The 15,313-nt window shown below is 32.0% G+C and overlaps 5 protein-coding genes across 5 annotated transcripts; 2 read left to right on the plus strand and 3 right to left on the minus strand.

Annotated features, from left to right (window-relative positions):
• Positions 1–9: 9 nt before the first annotated feature.
• On the minus strand, positions 10–1,868 carry Tsp_02074 (putative neurotransmitter-gated ion-channel ligand binding domain protein). The gene is made up of 7 exons (XM_003377916.1): positions 1,839–1,868; positions 1,625–1,734; positions 1,472–1,574; positions 1,233–1,414; positions 786–1,099; positions 272–498; positions 10–201 (listed from the first exon to the last, which is right to left on the minus strand). The coding sequence occupies exons 1-7, from the start codon at positions 1,866–1,868 to the stop codon at positions 10–12; spliced, it is 1,158 nt and encodes a 385-aa protein (XP_003377964.1).
• Positions 1,869–3,615: 1,747 nt separating this feature from the next.
• Positions 3,616–4,958, minus strand: Tsp_02073 (hypothetical protein). Its single transcript, XM_003377917.1, has 2 exons — positions 4,875–4,958; positions 3,616–3,858 (listed from the first exon to the last, which is right to left on the minus strand). Exons 1-2 carry the CDS (start codon positions 4,956–4,958, stop codon positions 3,616–3,618), a joined length of 327 nt encoding a protein of 108 aa, XP_003377965.1.
• Positions 4,959–6,209: 1,251 nt separating this feature from the next.
• Positions 6,210–7,263, plus strand: Tsp_02072 (60S ribosomal protein L37; the record flags this gene model as incomplete). The annotated part of the gene is made up of 3 exons (XM_003377918.1): positions 6,210–6,345; positions 6,398–6,482; positions 6,818–7,263. Coding segments are annotated over 3 exons (306 nt in total), but the record flags the coding sequence as incomplete, so codon positions are not given.
• A 3,143-nt stretch (positions 7,264–10,406) lies between these two features.
• On the plus strand, positions 10,407–11,753 carry Tsp_02071 (homeobox protein SAX-1). The gene is given in 3 exon segments (XM_003377919.1): positions 10,407–10,638; positions 11,185–11,414; positions 11,433–11,753. 3 exon segments carry the CDS (start codon positions 10,407–10,409, stop codon positions 11,751–11,753), a joined length of 783 nt encoding a protein of 260 aa, XP_003377967.1.
• A 1,309-nt stretch (positions 11,754–13,062) lies between these two features.
• Positions 13,063–15,073, minus strand: Tsp_02070 (hypothetical protein). Its single transcript, XM_003377920.1, has 8 exons — positions 14,815–15,073; positions 14,569–14,747; positions 14,407–14,502; positions 13,926–14,316; positions 13,758–13,860; positions 13,450–13,642; positions 13,235–13,393; positions 13,063–13,158 (listed from the first exon to the last, which is right to left on the minus strand). The coding sequence occupies exons 1-8, from the start codon at positions 15,071–15,073 to the stop codon at positions 13,063–13,065; spliced, it is 1,476 nt and encodes a 491-aa protein (XP_003377968.1).
• Between the last annotated feature and the right edge of the window lie 240 nt (positions 15,074–15,313).

Raw genomic sequence — 15,313 nt, forward strand, 5'->3', positions numbered from 1 at the left:
TTTTTTCATTCATTCGTAAGAAACACTCAGAGTATCTTGTCCAAGTGGGCGTGTTGCAATTGGAATCGACAAAGGCTCACGTTGGTCATACAAAGTAGGGGCTTGTAAAATTATATAAAGCGTTCCGACGTTGAAAAATGCAAAAATAACAAGAAACAGCCTGTCGATTACCATTCCAACAAAAACCCAATCGGAAGCAATCTGAAATTATTATTTTCTTTTCATTTCATTTCATTTCATTTCATATGAATAGTGTTTGTTCTTTGCTCACCGTGTCATCTTGGTCAATTTCCATGAAGTGTTTTTCAATAAATCGTACATCCCTCAGAATACGCAGAACCAATTGGCGGTAGATTCGATGTCGACGGTCAGCTTTGGTTTCATTTTTCCTCGGCAAGCAAGGACTGCCGTTGAAACACAACGGTCGAAAGGTGGCGCAAAATTGACCGGATATTTTGGCTTTTTCCTTCTGTTGCAACTGCTCGTCTCCACTATAGCCTGGATAATTCATGCACAAATATCTGAAAGTGTTCGCGATTGGTTATCGAGTGGAAGCAGCATTGAAAAATAATTTGAAAAGTGTCATTTGCAAACTTGGGCAACGTGTGCAGGAATACACGACGCATCCATTGCGGCATGCCGTGAGTGGAGCCGCGGCGGAAGTGCAAGTTCACCGTTATGACGCTGATGATTATGCTCAAAGTGACCAAGACCATCGTGAACAGCAAATATCGACCAAACATTGGAATTACCAAACTCGTCGGCGGGATAATTTCAATTAATACCTGGTAAAAGCAAGCACGAGCAGTAGATGGAAAAATTAATTGAATGATGAAATAAAATTACCAAGAAGAAAACAGTCAGTGTGACTAAAATGGAAATTGAAAAGGTTATCTTGTGATCGGAGAGGTAAAACACCAGCGTTGTGGCGAACGAAATCAGAAAGCATGGAATGATCAAATTGACCGTATAAAATAGTGTCTTTCTTCTCAGACTGAAGTAGAACGTGATGTCGACGTATTTTTCTTTGCCACAACAGCTGCTGTAAATTTGTTCGTGTCGTTCACTGGTTAAAGATAGTAGATCCCATTCGGCACTTCTGCAAAAAATTAACAACATTAAACTATGTCTGACAAAATTTCAAAAAAAACAAATAAATGCATATATATATATATATATATGTATATATTCATTATTTGTGTGTGCATATGTATATATATATAGAGAAATACTTGTAAAAGTAAGATAAATCCATGCCTACTTCTAAGACATGGACAGTTTTTTCATCTGTAACTACTTCTTTTACTAATTCTTCTGGAAGTTGTCGCATATCAACGAACGCACCGAAATAGCTCCAAAGGCCAAATTTCATCAAGCACTTTTGAGAATCATATGGAAACCATGTAACGTCTATCTGAATAAAATTACTTTTTTGAAAAAAACTGAATAACCAATATAAAAACTGACTGACAGAGCAAAATGATTTGTAAATTGCTGGAGGTTTCCACACAACCGTGCCATCATAATAGACCAGTGCATCGTTGAATATGGTAATTTCTGGATCACCGGCAGCGCTGTAAATTATCAGTTATTAAATTGTACACTTTATAAAAATCATACTCACTTATTGTATAAAACTATATCTGGAGTCCACAGTAAGTCTGCTGGAATGTGCAATTTTTTTATTCCTCCATACATATCAGGATCCCAGACAAGTTTACTATCGGGCCATTCCTCAAAAATTGCATTCATAAAATTAATGACGAAATAAAATCAATTTGCCACTTTGAAAAGCAAAAACTATATTATTGAATGTTATTGAATTAAAATTGCATTACCATATCAAGCCATAAATTTGTAGTAAGCATTTGATTTTTTTCATCCTAAAGTGAGAATAAGAACAACATTTTTTGTAAAATGGTAAATTTTTTGAAAATTTTCAAATCGTTTACCACGTCAATGATGCGAATCAGCGAGGCACCAAATTTGATGGTTAAAATTTCACTCGCATTTCGTACTGGTCGAGATATTTTATTATAATTATATAATAAATCTTCAAATAGTTGCATCTGATTGTTGGAACTCCAAACGTAACGAACTGCAATAAACATCAACTGAAGTATAAATATTTTGCTAAAGTATAAAATTGATTTCAAAATCGTACACTTTATGAAGCTCAATTTTCGTTCCTATTATTCTGTTTATTAAAATTTCCAAATAATCCTCAATAATTTCAATTATATACATAAAGAACATCCGAAATTGTTGTTGTAATTGGATATTTTTTTATCAATTTCCGTTTATTACAAAAAAAATGTTTAATAATTTGATGAGAAACACAAGCATTTCTAAGCAAACAAATTACCGTGAATGAGAAAATAAAAACTTATAGCAGTGTTATAAATCAAAATCACGACTTTCGCTGTCTTGAATGCGATACGAATTAGAATGGCGTGTGGCTATAAATTAAAGGAGGAATTCAATTTCAATTGAAGCCTTTCAAGAGATCATAAAATCATGCCTACGTGCTAAAAAGTTATCTTAAAACTCATAATGCAAAAACGATACTTAGAATGCTTGAAGCAACACCAAAAAAACATGATTGAAAGCTATTTTTCGGTTATTGACATGCACCATTGTTTACTGTTGTGTTATAGACAAAAAAAACAAATTTCTAAAAGTATAATTTGACGTTGGATTTTCGTCTAACATGCTACTGAAAGAAAATTATCACATTTGTTGATTGAACTTTATGGACAGTTTCACATCGTTTGAAAAATTTTTAATATTCCCAGCATAAAAAACAAATTTCAAATAATAATAAAGAAAAATCAGTTTAAAGCAACAATTTGTATTAAAACACACACACAATTGCATTAATAACTTAATAAAATTTGCTTTTGATTATTTTGGAATATATTCAGTGCAAATACTGAAAAAAGATTAAATTCATATTATCATTCAACGTTTTTAAATAAAGAAATAAATGGTTATCAAAAAATCATTTCATCGGTTTACTATCAAATTATTGACTACATGAGTGTTCAGAAGAATTGAATAATGCATTTTGTGCTCTGCTATTCATCAAGCGTGATGGTTTATCAATTTTATTTATTCATTTTAACATTTGATAAAATGATTATCTTTACCACCTACTCTGTTTGGAAGTTTTTCATGTTTGATTCCAGATGTTGAAAATGTTCAAAAAATTATGTAGGATTATCACTCATTTAAAAAATTTCTTCTCGTTATCAAAGAATTCAAGATGCGTGAAACATTATATATATATATGGACGTATATGCCATTTAATATAGCAGACAATTTCGTAAATAGATAACTGCAAAAGTTATGACATAGAAAATATGAAAATTTTTAAAAAGCGAACTTACTGATTGAAAAGAGAAGAAGAACTCTTTTCATTCTAAATTCTTACAAATTCACCAGTGAAAATTCTATTTTTACATGAACAATAGATGCAAAAGATGAACGGTAAAAATAATATGAGATGAAATGAAGTTTTGAATCAATTTCAGCAAGAGAGTTGTAAAAATTAATTCCAATAAAGTTAGAAAGCAGAAAGCATCATTTTCAAAACAGATTTGAGAAAATTTTCTTCAATTTGCTCGGCAACGGATTTTTGATAAATTTTCGTCATATGCACTTTGCATATCAACAAATAAAACGCCTGTCGGTAAAGGGGCTATTGATTTTGGAAGAGAATGAATTGGACGTGTCTTTCCGCCTGCTTGGTCATCTGCTTCATCATTGTTGCGAATGAGGTGATCAATATGCAAACGGATCAACTGATTGGCTGCTTGGCACGTGTGTGCAAACGTAGACGTTTCTTCTTCTGGCAGCTGTATCAAAATTTCTTCAAATCAACATTCACCACTTTAAAATTTATTCCATTTCTTATAAATTTTATGAAATTATTTTTTCTGTTTTTAAATGCATGCATACACAAACACACCCAAATTTGTATATGAATTAAATGTAAAATAATTAGACAAATTGTAAAATTTTGGAAAACATTCGTAGAAATGTTATTTCTCTTGCTCTTACATACACTGCATATAATAACAAGATTTCTTACAACTACTGACAATATTTTAGGTTAAAATATTACAAATATGTATGATTTATGAAAACAATTTTGCTTTTAGAAATATGAAATACACAAGATGCGAAAAATTTATAATCATTTTATCATAAATCAGATCCGAAAAATTGGCATGCCCGTAAAGAGCTGAATGAACTGCATGATCAAAACTCTTTTTATATTAAAATGGAAATTTTTAACTTTTAAAGTAGTTTCAAGTAAATGGACAAAGCTTGGGTAGTGAAAATCGAATCATCCCAGTTTGCTTATTCAATGTCTACTTAAATAGCTGTATTGTGCATAACAAAGGTTCTTTCTTTCTTTTTAATAAATATATACCTTGTAATCAAGAATGCAAATGCTCTGTTATTCATTCAAAAAATAAAGTTTAGTTTAAAGTTTCATTATATCAAAAAATTATCATTCAAACTTGAAACCACGGTAAGCATTTATAGAGGGTTATGAGTAAAAGAACAGTTTAATTATTAAAACAGGTACAAACAAGTTCATTTAAATCAAGTTAAATAATTGTGCAAATATTTATCAGAATCTGCATGTTTTTTATTATAAATAATAAATTGAAGCAGACTCAATTTGCAAACAGTTCATTCATTGATAAATAAATAACGAATTACATTCTTCAATGATCATCTCATACATCAATTTTTCAACATTAATGCTATTAAAGTTAGTTTTTACCAAAAAAAGTGCCTTTTGTCTTATTACTGACATTACAAGAATCTTAAAAAAATGCCAGTGATAATCAAAATCAACGACGCTTTCAATATTTTGCCTGAATGGCTTTGATTCTACCAACGTACCCAGACGTTTGACTTTATGGAAATCCCATAAGTGCATTATGTTAGTCAAATTAAAAATGGCGTAGCAGTGCTTTCAAAGATACAACAGCTGCTTGCTCACTTCAATCTTTTTCGAGTCAATCAAAAGTGAATTAAAATAACAGCAAATTTTTCTTTTCCACATTTTTCTTCTTTTCGAAAGAGCAGATTTTTTTTGTTTCGAATTCTTGCCGTAAAAATCAGCTAGCAAAAACACTTTTAAACACTGTTAATGCAAGTAAAATGAACTGTGTTTCATTAGATTTTTTATTCATTTTTTATTGAATGATCTTCATCTAAAAATGCAAATAGTGACACATAATTATTAACCACGATAAAGAAGAGAATTTATATTGCATTCAAAAGTTGTAACAGACAAATTGTAGTAAGATACCTTATGGTTTTCATTTTCCATTTTCCATAGCACTTGTCGCAGTGCTACTTGGAAATGATTTCAGAAAAACTTTTTCCACCGTGTCCGCTGTTATGAGAGCGTTTTCAACGGAAAGCTTTTCAACTTTTAATAAATACATGGATGGAAATAAACATTTTATTAAATTGCACTAAAAAACCGTAGTTCATTGAACTGTGCACAATAAAGATGGGAGATCATAAGAACATCAGCAATTTCATTCCTCTTTCCGTAGTTTTAAAATTTCATGAATTAATATGCAAAAAATAAATTTTATGAATTACATTTATGTCTATTAAAATTTTTTTCATTCGAACAAATTGGATATTTGTGTAGTAATTCACTCCAGAAATTTTCTATGCAACACGAGATAGCTCTTCAAAGCAGTAAAATAATGCCTGCACATCTATATTTCTGTAGCAATTGCTAGTCTATTTAGGTATTGAAGTTCTTGATTTGCATTCATGGAATAAAACAAATAAAATAAATGAATTCATAGAATAGAATGAAGATACATTACTTATTCATTTTTAGAATAAAGTCAAATTATTAGCTGTTAAAAAATTAATTAAATTTCGAGTAAAGGGCAAATAATATTTTGCATTTTTATTCAGATTTAAAATAAAAAACTTTAATATGATGAAATTATTAAAAATTTCAATTTTTAATTAATAATTCAGTGTATTGTAACGAAATCCATGCATATAGTGATGAAGTGTACTGTAGTTAATACCTGCATTTTAAATGTTTTTGGTTATAAGTTGTCAGCCGTGTATATTGTTGAAGCTATATTTTTGAAGAAAATTTAATATGGTAATAAGTGAAATTTATTTTTATTATCTGACGCTGCTAATTTAGACAAAAGGCACAACTAGCTTTGGCAAGCGTCATACAAAAACGCATACATTATGTCGAAGATGTGGAAAATCATCGTATCATATTCAAAAAAGTCGTTGTGCTTCATGTGGTTATCCATCAAAGAAGATGAGACGCTGTATGCTGAAAGGCATGAATTTTATCATATGCTGATAACAAACATATTTCAGACAATTGGAGTGAAAAAGCACTTCGTCGAAGAACCACTGGAACCGGGCGTATGAGATATTTGAAAGTTGTTCGCAAAAAGTTTAAGTATGACTTTTATTATATTATTATGGATAACTGAAATTGTGCATGCTTTCTTCTATTATATAAAGAAGTAAACTGTTTAAAGTTTTACGAGCACAACATTTTTATAGAGAAGGATGTTGTTTTTCTAAGAATACATTTTAAATTTTAAAGACGAACATTTATATTACTAAATATCTTTACATTTCATTTGTAAAATGTAATTATACTGACATTAAAACATTGTTCGAGATGAAACATTTAGGCTAGATAACGAAGGAAATTGATAAAATTGAGTTTATTTTTTATTTTCTTTATGGTATTTTTAAAAAGCACTTATTTATATTGGGCAATTTTAGGAATGGGTTTCGTGAAGGCTTTCCGAAGAGCAATCGTAAAGGAAATTCTAATCAATCCAAGAAAACAGCTAGTAGCGAAATTTAATTCGGGGTTGGATTATCTGTTATGAATATCCAATAAATATGGTCGAAATGTTTGTTGTTTATTATTTTACTTTTCATTTAATCTTTATATAAACAGAAAATGAAGTTGATTGTATTTGAAGAGGATGAAGCACAGATGTGGCACAGTTCTGCATTGTAAACTTGAATAATAACACTTCGATGGTAATGACTTGTATTATTGATGAAGATATGGAATTTACACTTATCAGCTGAAATTTGAAACATTTGTAAATTGTTTGTAATCAGACGTTTGTTTAGCATCACAAACTAATTAGGTGTCTGTTTTTGTGCAAATTCTGTGGTATATAATGCAAATTTTGTTGACGTAGGTTTTTGGAAATTAACATTCAACTGATTGTACATGAATAAAATTTAAAGAAGCAAAGAAAGGGTATATTTTGTTAAGATTATGTTTTCTTATTGGTTTTACAGTTGACTGGAAATGAAAACTTTTTATACTTTTAAAAAGAGTAAAAATTGATTGCATTTGTTTGTTCAATAGTGGTGTGTTGTTTAAACAAGAATTGGGTGAGACTATTCATTTTTATTATTAAATTCAGCTGAATCGATTAAGGTAAGAATTTGAAACTTTAAAGAAGAAAAATTAGCCGAATTTGCGAAGAAGACTACTTGGAAATAGATCTTTTACATTCAAAAAATGATGAAATGCTAATGTGTGTGTATGTATGTACGTGTGTGCATGCCTGCATGTATGTGTGGAAAGATTTGAAAATTGAATAAAAATTGATTGTATGTAAAATAGAATTTCAATGTGAGAACATTAGATAATAATATTGCGACCAATTACAATTTCGACCCTTAGCAATACAGAAACTCGATTAAGGACTTGCTTTTCAATCAGCATTTATAACTGGAAAATGGGGAAGAATTAAATGACAAAGAGATGATTAAATGGCCACCTGAATCGGCTTCAGTATCTCAGTTGTGAACGAATCGATTTGTCAATAATGAATAAAGTGAAATGAATTGACATCCGTCGGCAGTTGGTTGCCTGAAATAGACAAGATGAGAAGGAGGAGGTGATCCAGGGGATGTTCGACTGGCAACAACGGATATCAAAATCAATTAAGTTGAAAATGTATCGAGAAATTAGCCTAAATGATCAACGGCGGCTGTTAAAGCCTTTAATCTAAAAGCTCGAAGCTTTGTTTGACCGTTGCAATTTGCAATTTGCTGATGAAACAATTAAAATGCCTGTTTATGAATTCGGCTCATTTCTTTTCCTCAAACCGAATGCGACACTTATTCATCAATTGTTCGGGCGCTTGTTGAAGAAATATGGTCCATTCAGAAAATGCCCAATTTTTACCACACTAATACGTCAAATTAGTCAATTAAAAAAGGGATCCACTTTGGGGCTCTGTTTCTACCTTGGGAAAAGGACAAGCCGACTGGCATTGTGATCACTTGTTGTTTATTGATTTATAAAACAACATTCAAATTATTAATTACAAACGCTCTAATAGAGTTGAGATTCAATTACAGCGTTTGCAAATCACTGCAACTACAAAGAAAAATTAAAATGAAATTTGGGAAAAGGTGGTGGATCAGCTAACTGAAACTGTTAGTAAATTAGTTTAAATAAGGATTCAACAGCCACGTACACCAGCATACCATATCTCTTCATTTGAATAACAAAGGTATCATTGTTTTTTCAATTATTCACCATTATTTAGTACCATATTATTCAATGACTACAATATTTATTATATTTTATAATTTAAGAGAAACATCCGTGAAATAGCTTTATTCGATATGTACGCATAAGCAGTTTTTCGTTTATAAAAGGTTTGATTTTAAATTATAGAAAATACATAAATTGAATCAATTATTAATTAAGGTTATTTTCATTTTAATTCATGGGCAATGAAATGTTTTTCTTTTTTCTTAAAAATATACTTTTATGTTTTAAAAAAAGTGCAATTATTCATCTATTATTATGGCGAATTATTGGTAATTTTCAACTTTATATCATAAAGCTTTGATGTACATTTTAAAAATTAATTTTAATTTCAAATGCTTAATCAGTTGCTCGAGTTAGTTTATGAGGAAAAATTTTAAAATGAAAATAAGCTTTACTGTTCTTTAATCAGCCCTTAATTAGCAACAACTGCAAGCATATGTATAATAATGGGCGTGAATGTTCTTTTGAACATTAATAATAAATAAAGTACAACAGAGCTTTCAATGGTATTCATTCTTTTTTCGATAATTCGCCTTCTTCATATTCATAATGCTTAAAGTGAAAGAAAAAAGAATTGAAATCGTTTGAAAATATTCCTTTTTTCTTGTTATCAGAAGATTTTAAATTTTTTTCCTTATTTTTGCGAATATCGTGATTTGATTGTTCATTGTTCAAATTCAGCTACTTTAAATTAAGCATCAAAAAAATAATTATTCCTTGTGACTGAAAAAGGTGAACTTGTAGATGTATTCAATCACAACTTTTACAATTTGCAAAATATTATTAACAATATTTTCAATGTTTGCAATATTAAATCGTATAAAATGGTTTATTTCAAAATTCACTGCCAACGGTGCTGTCGCTTGCTATAGTGAGTGAGAAAATTTTCTTCTCACCTAATGCGCAACAGTTTAATAATTTGCAAACTTTGTGATTAATTATTTACTAATATGATGAATATGCATGAAATGATTAATAGACATATGAAACAAGCGATCAATTTCTTCCTGTTATTAATACAACTTTGCCACATATTGGGATGGTAAAATTGACCTGAATGGAGGGAGAACAAAAAAAATTTAATAAAAAGTACTGAAATTTCATTGTAATGTAATTGTAAAAGAAATAATGATAAACAAGCAATATAATTCAGCTTGTTGATTAATTAAATTTGCAACTTATTCATATTGTACACCGAAAATAAAAAAAACCGAAAAATAATTTAGTTTCAGTATGAAAATGAATTAAGCAAATATTGTTGTTTAATTTCGCATGTTTTGAAAAATTTATCAAGAAATTAATTAATTAGTTAGTTTTTTTGAATTGATGATAAATAAAAAAATGGTAAAGAATGTATTAATAGTTCTATTGTAACGGTTCAATTGAGGCGATAAATGATTTTTAAATGGTAAAAGCATTAGCAATTTAAAGTATCAGTTCCGAGCTGATTGTCGCCGAGTCAATCTGAGCTCTTGGTGCTGATTGATCGCCAATTTGTGCGTTAATGAATTACTCGGCTTTGCTTTACTTGAGTCTGAAGTGGAAATGACCGAACCGAACGCGTTCAGCTGGCAATATAGAGCATCTATAGCCGGATACAGCTTAGCTAGCCAGCTAGCCAGCTAGCCAGCTAGCTACCAGCTACTAGCTAACCACTGACTGACTGACTGGCTAGTTTTGCAAGCGCTGCGCCAAAGCATAGATTGAACAATAAATCTCTCTATCTAAATCAACCCCTCTGATTTTGTCCCGGTCGGTGAAGTATGAATTATTCAGGAAATGCACTTGTCAACAGCTCCGATGGAAAATTGCTCTTCAAAATTGTTCAAAAGTGACCAAGCGAATGGTGGGCCGGCTGAAAATATTAATAATGACAAGAAGACAAAATTTTCCGTCGAAAATATCCTCAGCATGGACGCTAACGAAGAAGCAACAGCGACGACAACACGAATAAACATCGACTGCGGAATATCAAGCACAAGAAGAAGTACCGCTGTTCATTTCCACGATGGTAAAAGCTGTTGTGTTCAATTTTCATTCTGTACACTTTTGCCAAATTAAAATCAAACTTAAAAGCACACGAATGAATAACAGTATGCAAATTTAAATTGAAATGTAATTTTTATTTACCTTTTATAATATGCAAGCAAATGGGATGCTTTTATATTTCCAATCTACTTTAAATTTTCCTATTTTCTTCTTTTTCCAACACTAATTGCAGCAATTATTTAAAATCATTTTAAAATAAATATTTAAATTTATTTTTATTATTAAGTTGAATAAAAAATTTTTCAATTCAAACAGCAAACAATTAATACTAATAACAATGCTTTGCAAATGGCAGTTGTTTAATAGCAACTAATTGCCGGAGATTAAATGGCCACAGATTATTATTGTTATCATTAACTTCAAAGGTTGAATAAACTGATCAATAATAATTATAATAATTTTTGCTTAATTTTTATCATTTCTCAAAAATGTAAAATGCCCAATCCCAGGGCAGTGGTTTTATTGTAATATGTTGCAGCATAAGAAAGTATTGTTTTTTTTGTTTAAGGAGAAAATTTGTTCAAAAAAACTCCACTGTGTGCAGAGTTGAGTGAACGGAAGCCGTCGTCGAGTCAGTTCAATCATGCGGGAATGAAGTTCGCCAAACCACGTCGAGCGAGGACCGCTTTCACTTATGAACAGCTTGTCGCTTTGGAAAACAAATTCAAAAATACCAGATATCTGTCCGTCTGCGAGAGGCTGAATTTAGCGTTGTCATTGAATTTATCCGAGACCCAGGTGAAAATTTGGTTCCAGAATCGACGAACCAAGTGGAAGAAGCAAAATCCCGGCGCCGAGGCTATACAAGAAGGGCAGGAATCGTCGTCCGTGTTGAGTGCATTCAAGCCGTGCACCTCTTTCATCACTGACATTGCCGCCGAGCAGGGATGTCCAGCATCTTCTGTGAGGAACGGCAATTTCATGCTGAACTATGGAAACGAACCCAACTTTGGTTCCATCATGTCCTGCTTCAACTCGACCGCCTCCACCCCTACCGCCGACATGATGAATCTTGTCGCTTTTCATCCGCTGTTGCCGCCGTCCTTTTACCGCTTTTATGAATTGAATAAATGGTAATTAATTAGTAAATATTCTAATCTGATGAAAAGACTGTAACAATTAATTTTTCATTTTCATTTGTTTATTTGTTGCAGGTTTTTTTAACCTGTGAAGCCAAAAAATATTATTTATTTATTTCCGTTCATTACAACAATAACCTGCAAACATCAATCATTAATTATTATTATTATTTGTATTAATATTTTGAATTTATCATCTTGTTAGTATATTCTGTAATAAAATCGAAACAATGTACATTTCATCGCAACACTAGTGATACACGCACGCATCGAGCAATTGTTTTTTCAGCTTTTCATTAAAAATTAATATATATTTACATTGTCTGCTTGGATAGATTTCAGTTAAATGTGAAATTACGATTTAATTTTCAAATGAAACTTCCCATTCGTTCAATCTATTTACAGACCTTGTAATCAACAAAGTATTTTTCTTCTGTCAGTATACTTCTCGGCTTAAAAATAGCAACGCTGAACATATGTATATAGTTATAATTTTAATGAAATTAAATTACGCTTGAATACATTTTTTTATACATTGAATATTGTGACATGAAAAGCATCATTGTGCTGAAACAGTGAACTGCAATTTCATCAATCGCTGTTGCGTTCTTTTTCATCAGTTATTATTCAGCAGAAGTCATGAATTTCAAAAAAAAAATTTATACACCGATTTTTTGACATGCAAATTTTTACACACAATAAAATAAAGCAATTTAAATTTACAAATTGATCTGCAATCTATCGCATTGCATTTGCAAATACAATTTTTTTCTAATACTGAAAAGAAGAAAAAAACAGCACATGCATACATAGTATTAAATGTTTTACTACTACTTCCTCAACCACTTTTTTCTCCACGCAAACATTTTATTATTATGGAGCGACTACACCACCATCTTAAAGAAAATAAAAACAATATGTAAATAGGAGAAAACGGCAAAACTAAAGCAACACTGGTTATATTAATAGTGTGTTGTTGAAGAAAAATATTCAACCGATAGTTATGGCCTGATGGATATTGGGCTAAGTAGATGCTAATTATACACTAAAAGATGTGGGGTAAAACGAGAAGTAGAATCAATAAGTTTCAAGATTTCGTCCAAGCAATTTTCTCACGCATCATTGTGAGAACAAACAATATCATAACAATCGTGTACAAAGCTCAGGGTAAAGGAATAAATGGATAAATGGCAACTTGTAAATATGCCAACTGGGAAATAAAACAAACATAAATTAATAAATAATATAAGGAAGAAGATGAGGGTTAAAAAATTGCACACATTTCTTTTCGTTCAAATTGTTGCTGATCACAAATTTTCTTCAAAATACTTATAAGCAGGATTTTCGTAGCCGCTAATCTGCATGTTGGCTACGTGTCGTTCTTCAGGTGTACATGCGCTGACCTGTGACAAATAAATAAATAAATATATATATACTTTTGAATATCTTTAGCTTTTAGAATTTTAAAAATGAACATACTTCGATAAATCCTTGTCCAGCATGATTTGCTCTGTGTCGCATGAAAAATATGCCACAAATCACCGCCGCAATCAGAGACACTCCAGCAATGGAAAAGAATATGAAACTGTGATCAATATATTTCGATGCACTCTTTCCGATACTTTTCTCTTGGAATACCTTTAAAAAAATAGATTTTTTTTATAAAAAAATAATTCATATTTAGTATAAATTACAAAATCATGAACAATATCTTGTTTCTTGTTCAACAGACTAATGTCTTCCTCGACTACATGAATATTACGAAGTGGCAAACTAGAAATTGTCTGCTCTTGTCGTTGTACAGGATCGATGGTATTTTCAGTAATTTCTTTGCGTTGTACTTTCACCGAAGGTGCAAGGGTGATTATTTGGTCAACAGTCAGTTTTCTATTATCTAAATAAATTTTTATAAAAGCAGATTTAACAGAAAAAAAATAGAACAGAGTTTTTATTCTTCATCATATTACATGCATTGTTGTTGCCAATGATGCGCGCCTGATACATATTCAACAGCTGATGATACTGAGCAGAGGTAAGATAGCCATCCGGGAATGTTTCCGCAATGTCGGGTGTATTCTCACGTCGGTATGTGTGGAAGAAATCTTCTGCAAAAAAAAGGGCATAAAAAATTAAAAAAATATCCAACAACAACAACAACAATAAGCCACACCTATTGCAGTTCGGACTTTTTTGTCGATCTCGGGATGGAATTTCAAAAGGGATATCGTAGCGTTGATACGGCGGTCGATGTCGACCAATTTGTTCAGCACATCCGATTTGAAGAAAATACTCTCCTGCGGCTTGGATCGAAGCATGTGCCGGTAGTGGTTGAGAAGATGCACCCGGTCCTTTTCCTCTGCCCTGACGTAGGCTTTCAACGTGCGAAGTATAGCGTGGGCCGGCGGTGGTCCGGCCACGTCGTACAGCTGATGAAATTCTTTCAAAGCCAGACGCTTCTTTTCGTTCAAATTCGCCATCACCCTCTGCTGGTGGATGTCTTCAATTTGATGACGTTCATCCGCATTCTCTTCTTCCAACGCGGCAACAGTTTTTTGGAAGCGCTACAATTAAATTACAAAGAAATAAAAAAAAACAGTTAATAATTCTCATATTCGAAATTTGAAAACAAAACACACAACAACTCTACATACCATGTTCATTTCATTTTTAAATGATTCCGCATGCTTTGGATCTCTTCTTTTCATTTCTTGATATCTATTTTCCAATTCGGACCACTCTTTCATCACCTTCAATTGAAAACAACGCAAAAAATACTGTCGAAAAAATATTCCAAACCATATCATATATAATACTTTGGAAACTTTCTTGTGATGCACTTTTGTCAAATGTTCCAAAGCATTCTTGTACGCTTCGTGTTCAATTTCTGGATCCGCAACGCGAAGATATGCGGACTTTTCGTTGTCAGTATCCGCAGCTTCGTTCTCTGCATCGTCGTCGTCGTCATCGTCATCATCTTCTTCGTAATCTTCTTCTACAAGTGCAAAAAAAACAGACTGTTGATGTGGTCGACAACTCTATTTTAAATCACCATCACCCACCATCATCATCTTCATCTTCATCATCATCAGCGGCTGTTTTCGGAGATGCTGTAGTCAGCAAAGCAGGCGGTGGTACTGTAGAATGAGTTCTTGTAGTAGTAGTGGTGGTGGTTGTCACCGCGGGTGGATATTCTTCACTGTCGTTTGGTATTGCTGGTCCGTATAATTCGTTGTCACGATCTCTGCTCGACTGCATGCGGATCGACAGTCTGCCAACGTTGACCACATCGGCATTGATGTCGTCTCTGTTCGGACACATACGAACTCCACGCCCGATAAACGTCCAACACCCCCCACGGGTTCAAGCATGGTGAACGACAAAACCGAATAGGAATTGCGTCGTTGCAATTTTTGATTGCCGTCTGATTCCAATAATCGAAATCTTTGCATATATTTTCATCGTCACATGCTCGAAATGACATTTTTTGGGCACCAGCAGTGCGTCGCTTTCGATTCACCACTATAGAACAAAAACAAAGTCAGTCAGTCAGTCAGTCAG

Source organism: Trichinella spiralis, assembly GCF_000181795.1.
Source record: "Trichinella spiralis strain ISS 195 chromosome Unknown Scfld4, whole genome shotgun sequence".
In the NCBI taxonomy this organism is placed as follows: Eukaryota; Metazoa; Nematoda; class Enoplea; order Trichinellida; family Trichinellidae; genus Trichinella; species Trichinella spiralis.